This window comes from Plectropomus leopardus, chromosome 6 (genome assembly GCF_026936395.1).
Source record: "Plectropomus leopardus strain MGB_pleo_1.0 chromosome 6, ASM2693639v1, whole genome shotgun sequence".
In the NCBI taxonomy this organism is placed as follows: Eukaryota; Metazoa; Chordata; class Actinopteri; order Perciformes; family Serranidae; genus Plectropomus; species Plectropomus leopardus.
In genome coordinates, this window is record NC_142181.1 from 12222435 (window position 1) to 12235328 (window position 12894).

At 39.9% G+C, this 12894-nt stretch overlaps 1 protein-coding gene across 2 annotated transcripts in view; it reads left to right on the forward strand.

Moving 5' to 3' along the window:
- lekr1 (Leucine-, glutamate- and lysine-rich protein 1) overlaps nucleotides 1-12700 on the forward strand; it is a 90649-nt gene extending 77949 nt beyond the window's left edge. For both annotated transcript variants that reach the window (XM_088078777.1, XM_088078778.1), the window contains 2 exons: nucleotides 5950-6153; nucleotides 7134-12700. In XM_088078777.1, coding sequence (XP_087934903.1) covers nucleotides 5950-6153; nucleotides 7134-7385 — 456 coding nt within the window. In that variant the 3' untranslated portion in view covers nucleotides 7386-12700. The remainder of the gene's footprint in view (nucleotides 1-5949; nucleotides 6154-7133) is intronic.
- Nucleotides 12701-12894: the final 194 nt, after the last annotated feature.

The window sequence follows — 12894 nt, forward strand, 5'->3', positions numbered from 1 at the left end:
GTTTGCTTTGGCAGCAGAGTGTGCAGTGATGGATTTCTGTGCCAGCACCATCTAAATGGAGCTGAAATAAATTGTGAAACAAAAAGTGAAAAGAGGGAGGCTGCACGTAGGGGGAAGCAGGATGAGGCGTACATATGAAGAGCCTGAAGGAAGGAAGCAATGAAGGAAGTGTGAGTGTGTGCATGTGAAGGAGTGAATGGAAGAGGGCGAGGGAGCAACTTATGAACAAGCACAAAGACAGGACAGGAAAAGAGAGCATCCTAAAGTGATAAAACAAGAGTCACTTTGCTTGACATTTTCTGTGCATGCGTATATCTCAGTATGTATGTTGTGGTAACACAGGCACAGGGGAGCAGTCACGACACATCTGACCACTAACACACACAATCCCACAAAAACAGACACTTATTGCTGTCTAGCTCAACTTTAATTCTTGTTTCTATTGGACTGTGCTCTTTATTTTTTTGTCTCCTTCTTTTGCTTTCATAATGAGAGAATGTTTCAATTCTGTAAGGGAAAATAGTTTGTAAAGCTAGAGGATGATTCAGCTTCAAGTCAATCAATATTAAAGGAAACTCATCAATCAAAGCGGAGATGGGCATCCATACCAAGTTTAGAAAAATCCCTAAGTCAAGTCTGTGCCTCTTATCATCTTCTCATCACCTCCTGTCCTTCTCCCTCTCCTCTCTCTCTCATCAAGCGCAGCTTTTTCCAGCTGCAGTCCAACAGCCGTCCACTAGCCCTCTTTTTGGTCACCGACTTTCTCTTTAACTGCCTCCCTCTCACAGTGCCTGTCCAGATAGGTTCAGCCAGTTCAAGGTGTCCTGATGCCAATTTCACAGCTGACATGCTCTTTTATGTCATTCATGGACCTTCAGCACAGCAGCTCCTTCCCCCCGCCACCCTTTTCTTTCTGTTCTTTCGCATCTAATTTAAAGGGGCCATTTTTTTTTTACTGTGCTGTGTCTGTAGTTTTACAGCAGATCAATCAGTATAATCCCTTTAGATGACCTTTGATTTTTCTTTCTTCCTTTTCTTCCTTCCTTCCTTTCTTTCTTTCTTAGTGGCATTTTAAAACTGTCCTTCAGTTCTGGCTCTAATGATCTCTCTCAGTTCTTATCTAATTTAAACCCAGGCTTCTATCATCCTGTTCTTTAGAAAAGTTATATTGATCCTTGGATGTTTGTATGTGCGTGTGTGTGTGTGTGTGTGTGTGTGTTTGTCCGATATAATCAGGTTTTGATCGTGACCTTGTGATTTTGCTCCGTTGCCAAGATACTGTTGCAGTGTCGAGGCATTTTCATCATTAAGTGTTGGAGTATATCACCTTTCACCCAGTCAGTTTTCAAGATCAGTCCCTTTAAAGGTAGTTTTGAGGATTTAGGGGCATCTAGAGGTGAGGTTGCAAAACTTACATGTCTCCCATGTGGAAAGTGTGTTTTAGGACTACAGTGGATGACACAAAAACTTGAATGGCCCTGTTTAGTGCCAGTGTTTGGTTTGTCTTACTGGGCTACTATAGAAACAACATGGTGACTCCGTGAGAGAGGACCTGCTCTGTACTTATATATAAACAGCTCTTCTAAGGAAATGAAAGAAAGATTAGTTCTGATCAGAGTTTAGTAAAATGAGTAAGTCCAAAATTTAAAATAAAGCAAATCTCTTTTTTTACCATCAAAAATTAACCTCAGTTTAGTAAAATCAAGTTTGCTTATTTAAACAAGATTTAAACTGAGTTTAATAATCAGGAGAAGCGACATATTGAAATGAAAAAAAATAAAATAAATAAATTGATGTCTGCAGCTAGTAAGTATGTAAGTAAGAGACAAAAATCATCATTGTCATAAAAATCAACTGGGTTAAGTCTAGCTGTCTACTTTCTTGGAGGAATGTAATTATTTTTGCTTAATCCAGGAAGGCATTTTTTTCTTTTTGTAGATTTTTGGCAATTTTTATAGAAAATTTAAAAATGTGGGCATTTTTTTTCTTTTTTTTTTTTAATGTTTGAAAGGCATTTTTCCTTTAAAAATTGCCAGAATGTCACAATTTATCAGACCAAGAAACTGTGAAAAAATAAATTATTGTTGGATTTATTTGAACAGGGTTTAATTTTTATTTTTTTTTTTGCATCCTTATGAAGTCATAGCAAAGATTTTATATTTCTGACATTGTGTGGGAACCCTGACTTTCATTAAATGTGTCATTTTGAAGACATCAAAGACATCACACCTGTCCCATTCGTGGTCCCATCCTGCTGCCTGTTCCCTATATACAAAAATCGATCTGGCACTGTTATTGTCTCCACTGCTGGCTTAAAGGCGAGACATCCCTGTCTCCCCCCAACCCCATCATCTTGTTTACCTGGTGCAAAGGTCACTGTGTCTGGGAGAAAAGACACCTGACCTTTAACCTCCCACTCCTCACACAACACACGCAAAGTCACAGCTAAATGTTTCTGCATGTGTCTTTGACTGTTTTTTTTAATGTGTATATAAAGTTTGTGTATGCGTGCGTGTTCTTGTACATGCTACATAATGAGGACCAAAAAAAGTAGTATTTTGAAGCAAAGTGAGGACATTTTTGGAAAGTGAGGACATTTTGACTGGCCCTCACTTCTTCAAAGGACTGTTTGAGGGTTAAAACTTGGTTTTAAGGTTAAGGTTGCAATTGAAGTTAGGTTGGTGTTAGGCATTTAGTTTGGATGGTTAAGGTTTGGGTAAGGGGCTAGGGAATGCATTACATATATGAAAGACACAAGTTACAAAGAAGTACAAGGATGTGTGTGTGTGTGTGTGTGTGTGTGTGTGTGTGTGTGTGTGTGTGTGTCTGTCTGTCTGTCTGTGTGTGTTGCCACTGGAATGTGGTTTACAGTGTTAGATTAAAAGCAGGGCTCTGTGGGTCTGCGTGTGACTTCCATCTAATAGCCCTATAATCCTGCTCTCACTAGGAGCCCCTAATGATGGCTGTCTCTCTACAGCTAGACTGGCATGCAAGACATCGCACGCACGCACACACACACACACCCACACACATACATATGCAGGACCTATCACATGCCTCCATATAAACAGGCAGGAAGGAGCCTCACACTCCAAGTCTCGCATACACACACAGAAAGGAAGTGGCCAAACACATGTGTGCAAACTGTCACACCCAATCTCACAATAATTGCATACAATGGCATAAGGCGTCACACGTTGCACATAGAACATGGATATATGGGCATAGAGGCACCCATTAACACATACACACATGTTGACAATTACAAACACATTAAAAGAAAACCATATCCAAAATTTGAGTATGCACACATTTAATAAATGTCTTTCACCACTGGGGAATTCCCTCACCAAACAGTCAGGACCAGACTTAGACATGCACAGAGAACCCCTCAGTGGATCTAAATGCGTTTGCAGATAGGCAAACATGAAAAATACAGTGTACACAACACATGCATACCTGGCAGTAAAGAGATACATACTGTATTTTACCCTAAGAAACACACAGGATGCCTGTTAAGGCAACATATGTTTTGGATCATCCTTTAACCTATAATCATTCTGCATGACGGCAACAGGGAGCTGTTCACACAGTGTTGCATATCAGACCAAATTATTGTTGAAACTGATGGACTGGTGTATGCTGGCTAAAATTTTAAAAGCTCAGCAATGGTCATGTCCAATAATCGGCCGAGTCTAAAAACACCACATTCTAAGGTATTTTAGATTCATTTATTCATCTAGCAATTTAGGTTGAATAAATCAAGGGGGGTTGTGTGACGTTTGACAAAGTTCTGACAATTTAGACCAAGGGGAACATATTTATGTTAGCTTACAGATGTATTTGATCAGAAGCTTAGTATTGTTTCTTCACATTGGTTAGATTTTTTTCAACATTTCTTTTAAATACTGTGCCTTGGATTCTTCAACTGACTCATGATAAGTTAAATTGGTTAGTAATAAAATGCACTGTAGATCAATTGAATTCACTTAGAGGTTTTGTTGTTACAGCCAAACAGGGCCTGTTATGAGCAGTAGCTTATGGTAGCTAATGTTTGCAAACTTTCAAGATATTGCAAGTGTTGTCTGTTTTATTGTTTCAAAGAGGACGGTTTTCCTTATTTTCTGTCTTCCATATGATGTTACAGTATTGGATGTTCAGACTAAAAATGGCCAACGTTTCTAATAATTCAGTAAATTTATGTAAAAGTAAATCCTGTAAGCAAAAACTGCAGGTTCCGACTGTTTTCTAACTTTCCAGACAAGCAAATGTCACCTCCAAGTGTTTACATCACGAAGCCTACACTGCTACATGCAGCTACATACTAAGGTCAGGGAAATATGTAATCTTGGTCACAGATGGTATTGATTTACTTCCAATTACTGATCAGATTCCTGCTGGAACAAAAAGGTTTTGATTTAGAAGCTTTTACTGGTAATTTTACAAGGTGGAAAGTGCCACTATACTCTGTTACAGTCATTATCTGGCTGCGATGACCAGGAAACGCTGACCAATCAGAGCAGACCAGAGCCTTCTCAGACAGAGAGTGCAGCATTGAAGTATTTAAACATGTTCTCGTAGAAAACACAAGAACACTGGGCCCGTTTAAAAATATATGTGCCATGTGTGAGAGCTAATGACTGATGATTTGCATGTGTAAATTACATTGGAAGTCCATGCAGACTGCCACCAGGAATCTGCCTGAATCTTTCATTAAGTATCTGTTAAATTCCAGTATTTAAGTTTGTCTCCAGACCATTTTGGGATGCAAACAACACGTCTGTTATCAAACAGCAGATGGTCAAAATGACGTAAACCATTCAAATGGCACGTGTTTGTAATTAAATGAGCCAGTGAGCAGTGTTTATGGCCATGCGCCATATTGGTAGGAAATGCATGTAAAGTGATGAGAAAGCTATGAGGGGCCCTGAAAGAGCAGCTTTAAAAAAAAAAAAAAACTTTGGCTCTGGACCTAAAGTGAGCAGCTTTCTTTTTTTTCCGTCCGGCTGTCACACAACAAGAGCTGCAGTGTGATTGAATCAGATTGAATTTAGTGGGAGAGGCTCTATGTCTCAGCAGACTTGAATAAGTAAACGCTTTCAAGTATCTCGTTAACCTTGGAGCACCTGTGATTTTTTGAGTGATTTTGGTTTGGGATTCTGGAAAGAAATGCACTCATACTGTATATATTTTTATTTTAATGCATCTCTGTATAAGTCCGGAGCTTGCTGTGTCTGTATTTCTGTGTGCAATCTCTTGTGTTGTAAACCCTTTGGCGAATATTATACCCATGTATTTTTTGCTTTGGCAGGGTTGCTGTGGTGTACGTGCTATTAATACTGGACTGCCGTGACTGTGTTAGGGTGGCTTGCCTTTGTGGGTCTTGTTGACCGAGTGTCTTTGATTTTGTCAGTTTCTCAGTGTCGGGGAGCTGCTCAGAATGACCACTGTTATCTTCTGCATCTACATTGTGGCTCTCTCTTCAAATAATATCCATGTTAAATCACTCACCTTGTATATTGACAGAAATAGTAGTTTTCACATTTCAATTAATGCACCAGATAAACTAGATACAACTTTTGAAATAAATAATTTTTATTTGTTTTGTTTTTGTTTTGTTTTTTTTTAATTGTTTATAGATGTCTTTTTGAATTTTGGAGAGAGCCAGGCTAGTTTTCGGTCTTGAAGTTACATTGAAATGAACATGGTCTGACTCCAGTGCCTTGCTCAACTTACAGATATGGCTTTGTGATATTTCACTCCATCTCATGCTTAGAAAGAAAGCAACTACTATTTCCCAATATTTTGAATTATTTCATTATAGATTAATTTGTCTTTTTTTGGCTTGAAGGAAAGGGAATATTGTTTCTAGAAAGATTCAATACCAATGACAATGACTTGCTGAAATATAATTTCCCGTTCTGCTCCCTCTATTTCAACCCACCGTAGGTTGTGTTACTGCAGGAGACGGTAAGAAGAGAATGTGAGGAGAGGGAGGAGCTGACTGCTGCTCTGTCTCAAGCTCAAGAAGAGCTCCGTGGACCACGATCCCTTGCGTCCTATCAGGGCTCCTCCGGGTGTCCTCCAAACTCCATGGAGAAACAAACATCCCCAGGGAACAAGCATTCCCATCTCCACAGTAAAGTACCTCAGGTACCTCTTACCTGTTCTGTAAAGGTCCAGTGTGTACCATTTAGGAGGATAATGTAATATAATACTGTATTTATATATTCTTTAGTGTATAATCAAGGGAAAATATGAATCTCCTATTTTTCGTTACTTTCGAAAGAGTCCTTTTTATCTACATAGGGAGCTGGTGCTCGTCCATGGAGACCGCAGTGTTGAACCGCCATGTTTCTACAGCAGCCTGGATAAACCACACACTGCCTCTACATAGGGACACTTATGTTTTCACGTCAGCTACAGTAGTTAGTAGCCCCTCAGCGGTGCTGTCAAAACACACATTTTTAAATGTCAAACTGCTTAATTCAGTGTTTTTACTGGTTTACATCACCAGGTCCGTTTGTCTTGGAGAGGAAGTGATCTGCAGATAATTAGAGGCCCATCTCAGACAAGCTGAACAGGGTTGGAGAAACACTGATTTGTAATGTGAAACTGCTTTAATTCTTTGAAACCTGTGCATATTGGCTTGATTTCTTTCAACAAGAGCTGATGTGTGATTGAATCCAATGCTCAAGGCATTGAGCAAGGAAAGAAGAAACAACCCAAAAATTAACAGCCTATTATTATTGTTATTCTATTATTCTATTATTATTATCATTTTATTATTATTAAATACTTAATCATCATAATTACAAGTATAGTTTAACCTTTGCCTTTTCTTCTTCCTCTAGAAACGTGATGTTGCTCAAGGTTTGAAAGGGCTAATCAGTGTTTTTACCAGTTTTTAAGCACCGGTTCTGTTTTTTTTGGACCTACACTCTGGTAAAAGCCTCCTGAACACTGAAGGAAATTTATGGGAGAGAAGTTTCAGCTGGTTGCAATCTGTAATCCTCACCATTAGATGCCACTAAATCCCCCTAAATCATACATACAGGACCTCTCCAAACACACTGCGATTTTCCGATACTACACAGAACTGTCAACTTGTTACACTCTGTTTCCATCCTCAGTCACTTTGTTGGAGTGGGCGGACTCAAAGGTCTGGAGTCGGGGAAACACTGCAACCCTCCCCTGCCTGTACAGACAAAGACAGCAGCCGAGGTGCAGATGGAGGAAGAGCAGGGAGGAGGAGGTCTGAGTCGTGGAATAGTGGTGTAGAAAAAAAACGAGAGGGGAACCTTCTCAGACTGAAAGCCAGCAGCACAGTGAGTGAAGTCAGGCATAAGGCCAATAAAGCAACGGAGAGAAAGGAGAGTTTGTAGATTTTAATGTGGTTTTGAAACCTTATTTTAATAACAATTTGATAGTATTCTAATATTAATTGTATTACTTTAAGAGCACTTCTATTGTTCTCTTAGAAATGAATACATCACCTTAGAATTACAAGGTTTGATCTGACACATTTGTCGAAATTGAGTTATTCGTATATTCGTATTCTGTGACAACTTATCAACAGTTTTTTTTTTTGTTCTTTTTTTTAAAGGGTCATGTCATTTTTGCTATTTGGAATGCAAAACTTTTAAGTTCAGAATCGTATAGTTCACAGATAGCAAACAGACTAAATGCAGTTTAGTCAAACACACACACATACATATATACACATAAACACACACTTTATACACAAGACACAAGTTCAGGGTCCTGCTCATACAGCAGTTAACTCCCAGGACATGCACTCTCCGACAGACATGCGCTTGTTTTCTCACAACCCGACTCACGCAGTCTCACTGGCACGCACAGGATTTCACAGACAAACACCCACACACGCACATAGTATACACACATGCAAGTACACAGACACAGATACACACACACAGACACACACATAGCCTGTCACATGGGCAGGGCTGAAGGAGCATGACAGCATGTCCCTTGCCACCCGTGGACACAAACAAAAGGCAGGCAAACACAAAAGAAACTGTAAGGCAAGCAACCCCCTGACACACACACACACACGCACACATGCACACACAACAATTACCCAACACTCACCCCTCAGGCATTGTGTGTTATTGACATCATTCACTCCATGCAAGGTCTTTCCATTCCTCCCTCCCTCTCTTCCTCTCCCTCTACATTTGGGATGAATTGGCATGATGGGAGAAATGTGTAAAGTGTGTGTGGCATGGAACTCATTTCCCCGCTTACTGGCACACATGGAAAGCTTTTAGCTCGACTTCCCCATGTCCCTCTCTTGCAGCCCATCTGCGAGACAATGCATGTGCACGTCGTTCGCACAGAGAGGTGGGATGATAATGATTTTATCCTGCCAACGTTTCCTCTGTTTGCCAAAACACACACATATGGTTTATCTGCTTATCTGCACGGAGAGGTAGTTCTGATATATAAAACAATTAACATTCAGTGCTACTAAAATCCTCCTCTTTTTTGTGTCAGTAGGGTTAAAGGGAACCATAAAAAACTGAAAAGATTTCTTTTTTAAAGAAATAAAAAATAAAGAAATTTATGTATTTACATTTGTAATTAATTTGATAAATTTAGTTGCATAATATTTTTTAATAAGATTTCCCTACAAATCTCAATCACTTCATGATTAATCATTCGCTAGTTGCCCCTTTGTGTAAACAACAAACAAAAAACAACATGTTCCATTAATCTGGCAAAGGTAGCATTTTCTTTTGTTCTTTGCAGCTGACATCTTGTGGCCTTCCTGTGTTTGAGTGTGTGATTGTGTGTGGCCTTGTGTGTGTTTACTTATTGCATGAGACTTTGCCAGGTGTGTGTGTCTCCAGTGAGTGATTGTTTCCCTTCCAACACCACCATCGCTCACTTTTTGCAATCAAGTCATGTCACAGAAGGACATCGATTATATGATCTTCATCACAATATTGTGTGTGTGTCCATGTGTCCGTGTGTCGTGTGTCCGTGTGTGTGCGCGTGTGTGTGTGAAAGATGGGGGACATGCTGGTGAGAATGTGCACTATATGTGAATGCAAGGTTGAACCGAATGGCAGACTTACCGGTCTACCGCTGCCTTGATCAACTCTTGTGTAAGGTAAAGAGAAGCAAATATTCAAACATAGTGTGCACTTAAACTCATATTGATTTTTAACACACTCTGTCTGCTCCAATTCTATCCCACAGTACGCGCTCTCCCAGTGTCTGAAACAATCACTGTTTATGCCCTAGGAGCACGTGCAAAACGCCTAGGCCAGTTCAGATCCAGTTGAGGCGTATGCATGAAAGAGAGGCTTGATTCTGAACCAAATTATTTAGGTAGTCTGACTTCAAGACATTCAGTTTAGTAAAATTTCAGTTGGACTAACACATTTAAATGTGTTTCCAAAGTCAAGTCCAGTCCAGTATAATACTCTTTTAATGTCTTTGGCCTTTTTTATTATTCTTTGGCCTTCCTTTATTATTCAACCCCTCTGACCGTGTTGCTAAAATGAATTCCCTCTCAGCCTCTCCTCTGCAGCTTTCTGTGCCTTCACTTTTTTTTATCCAGATCTCTCTTTTCTTCTCCCCCCTGCTCTTTACTGGAGCTTTTTCCTTTGCTCATGCCCTGCTTTGTAGCCTTTGACCTGGTGTCCTTCCTGGTTTGTGTGTGAGTGTCTTTGAGAAAGTGCCACGGGGCATGTGTGTGAGACTGTGAAACACTTTCTTGATCTCGCTCTGTGTGTAACAGGCACAAAACATACAGCCCCATTACAGTGACATGAATGATTGCTCCTAAACATTCAAATTTAATCACGCTTAAGAAATGCCCATACGCGCAAACATTCAAATGTACACACACACACACACACACACACACACACGCATGCCTTGCACACACATTCAGAGTGTGATCTCCTCGCAGTAATTATCATGGCATGGGCAGGCATGCACACGTGTCCCTGGGGAATCTTTGCAAGTTGCTTGTAAACACACACACACACACACACAACCACTCCGGGGAGTGGCGTGTGTGTATAACTAAGCCCTTGTTCGTCACTGGGCGTCCCTGAACGCCTCTCTCCTGCGTCGTTATGGTTGTTCCGGAATTCTGCCGTCCCGTGAGCCCTCCCACACCCTATAATTAGTGTCACCCGGGCAACCGGAGAAAGAATGCTCAGTATTCTTGTTGTCGTGGTAACTACGTAAGTGCGGGGGCCAGAGGTGCTGGTTGTAGGTGTTGGTTAATGACAGGGACAATGAGACCTCAGTCTGCCACCTCATGTGGTGTATTAGGAAAACTGAGGTAGGTAAATCTGTGTGTGCGCGTGGATGTCTGTATGTCCCGAAAATGGCACACAGAGCCTCAGACAGGTTATGAAAGTCGACCCTTATGCCATGTTTACATGATTAACTATTGCTTACAATAGCTTTAGATGCACACAGACACACACATGCAAATACATAATCTCAGGAAATAGCAGGATTAAACTGTTTGTGGGACCCAGGGCACTAATTTGCTCTTGGGCTCCTACAAACCCCCCTATTTCCTACCTCTGTGAGTTCTGTTTGTACCCCCTCATCCCTGCGTACAGTGCACACAGCAGACTAAACATGGCAACTTTCACTATATTTGCCTGTTGACAAAACTAGAGCTGCTGTTGCTGGAAAACAACCCTTCCCAAGGATTGCTGTGTGTCAGTTAGTTTGTGGTAATGTGATTAAAAACATCTGCATTCACAAACATGCACCATTTGAGTATAATACAAACCAGTTCAGTAGGTCACAAGATGAATCTGAGGTGTCACGTAATGATTGGTCATTGTTTTGATACACAAATTTAATTTATCTACATATTTTTGGAGTTTAATGTTTGTTTTTTTGTTTGAGTAAAAAAATTGTATTAGTAAATGTATTCAAATTTAACAGTTTGAGTGGAGAAAATCACTGTGATGAGAGGTTGCAAGTTTACACTGCTTCCTTTTAAGGCAATCATGTCTAAATTGTCAACTGTGGCCCTCAGACCAATTTTAAACGGCCCTCAGCTTGTCTTTCAAAATATATATAATTAACACAGTCCTGGTTCATCAAGCAAGATCACTTTGCTTTCCCGCCCCATTCACCTCAGGTTGGCAGGACAATCATACAGTTTGTAGACGTGCATCAAGTAGGAACTACATTGGCAAACATAATGTGTACTCATAAACAGAAAACTTAGGGTCATTTAACACCATATTATGTATATCCTGCAAGGTAACAGACATGGCCACAGCAAAGAAGCATGAAGTTGACACATGGGCTGCAGAGCGGTGGGAAGTTAAATACTTTATCACTTAAATATAAAACTGTTGCATTTGCGTCATTTGAATGTGACTTTTTTTAATAACACATATTATGTGAGAAGCAGTTGCCCCCCAGATATTTCACATTATCTCATCTGGCATCCATTCAAAAGAGTTTGGGCATCCCCATTTTAAGGGGTCTCAAACCAAAATGCTGGAGAACACTGATATGAACAAATTAATAAATGGTGGCAACACCTACTTTCAAATTTCACTCGTTATTCAAATGGACTGAGACAGTCCAAAAAATATAAGTAAACTTGAACAACTTACTCCCAAATCCCAAAACTAGAGTGCTTAAAGACAATTTTAGGATGTACTAAAAGGTATGGAGTCTGAAGCTCCAGACTTCATACCCAATTACCTGACATAACAAATTTAACTTATTTCTGTGGTTTCTGGCTTTGAGAGGGAGAGAGAGAGGGAGAGCAGTTCATGTCCACAAACATTTATTGAACTTGATTGATTGAATGTGCTATTGAAATAACATATTGGATTTTTTTTAAATTTTAGGTGGTGTTCCCCTTTAAACTCTTAAAAGGAGACTTTAACTTGGAGCCTTTCTATAAGACAGGGCCTCTACATTAAGTAATAATGCAGGATCCGCCGTAGTCCATATTTTCCTTCAGTGGTTCAAATTACTAACAAATTTGCAATGAATCAAATAATATCAAATGACTTGCAGTAAACTTGGGCATGGGTCCCTGTGCAGGCCAATTACTCTCTTTATCAACAAACCAACAGAGACAATGTTAGTGAATGTAGATAAAATTGACATACAGTACAACACACAGTAGTGTAGGCCCACAAGTTACTTATTGGCAATAAAACTGTGTCAAACATTACAGAGACTGTACTGCAGCATCAGGGCCTTAGTGGAGATACAGCACAAGATCAGAGTCCTCTTAGTACTCAATAATTTCAGGAAGCCCATTGCTTCACCTGGGGCGCAGATTTCCAGAAACTTCAAATGACGGGTCTCTAGTTCTCTCTGCTGTCTATTTTTGGTTACTGCAAGGGTTTGGTGTACAAAATCCCGAGGGCTGAGCCGTGAGTGTACACAATGTTCCTTGTACTAAATGTTCACATGAAGCTCCACCTTTGACAAAATCCATGTTAGTCTTAAAATTAGGCTGGCAATTTGACCTAAAACCATTTGTTTACTGCCCCTGCAGAGGTTGCTGTATCTATAAAATAAGTATAAATAAATAGAAATAAATAAAGCTAAATAGAAAATTACAAAGTAGATTGATAAGTGGATATGACTGACTTCTTGTAAACTGTGTGTAAATGGCGCATGAAAACACTGATTTCATGATAAAATCTGATAAATTCCTTCTATGACTTCTTTCTTTTTTTTAATTGGCGGAGGGATATGTTCCAAACGTGAGAAGTCCGGACTTTCCTGTAAATTACGTCACAGAAACCGTCAGTGGTGAGTCGCTTCCTCCTGTTGCCTTCGGGTGATGTCGGAAACATAACAGTCATAACAACAGTAATGAAAATATAATTAGACTCATAGTATTTCTGT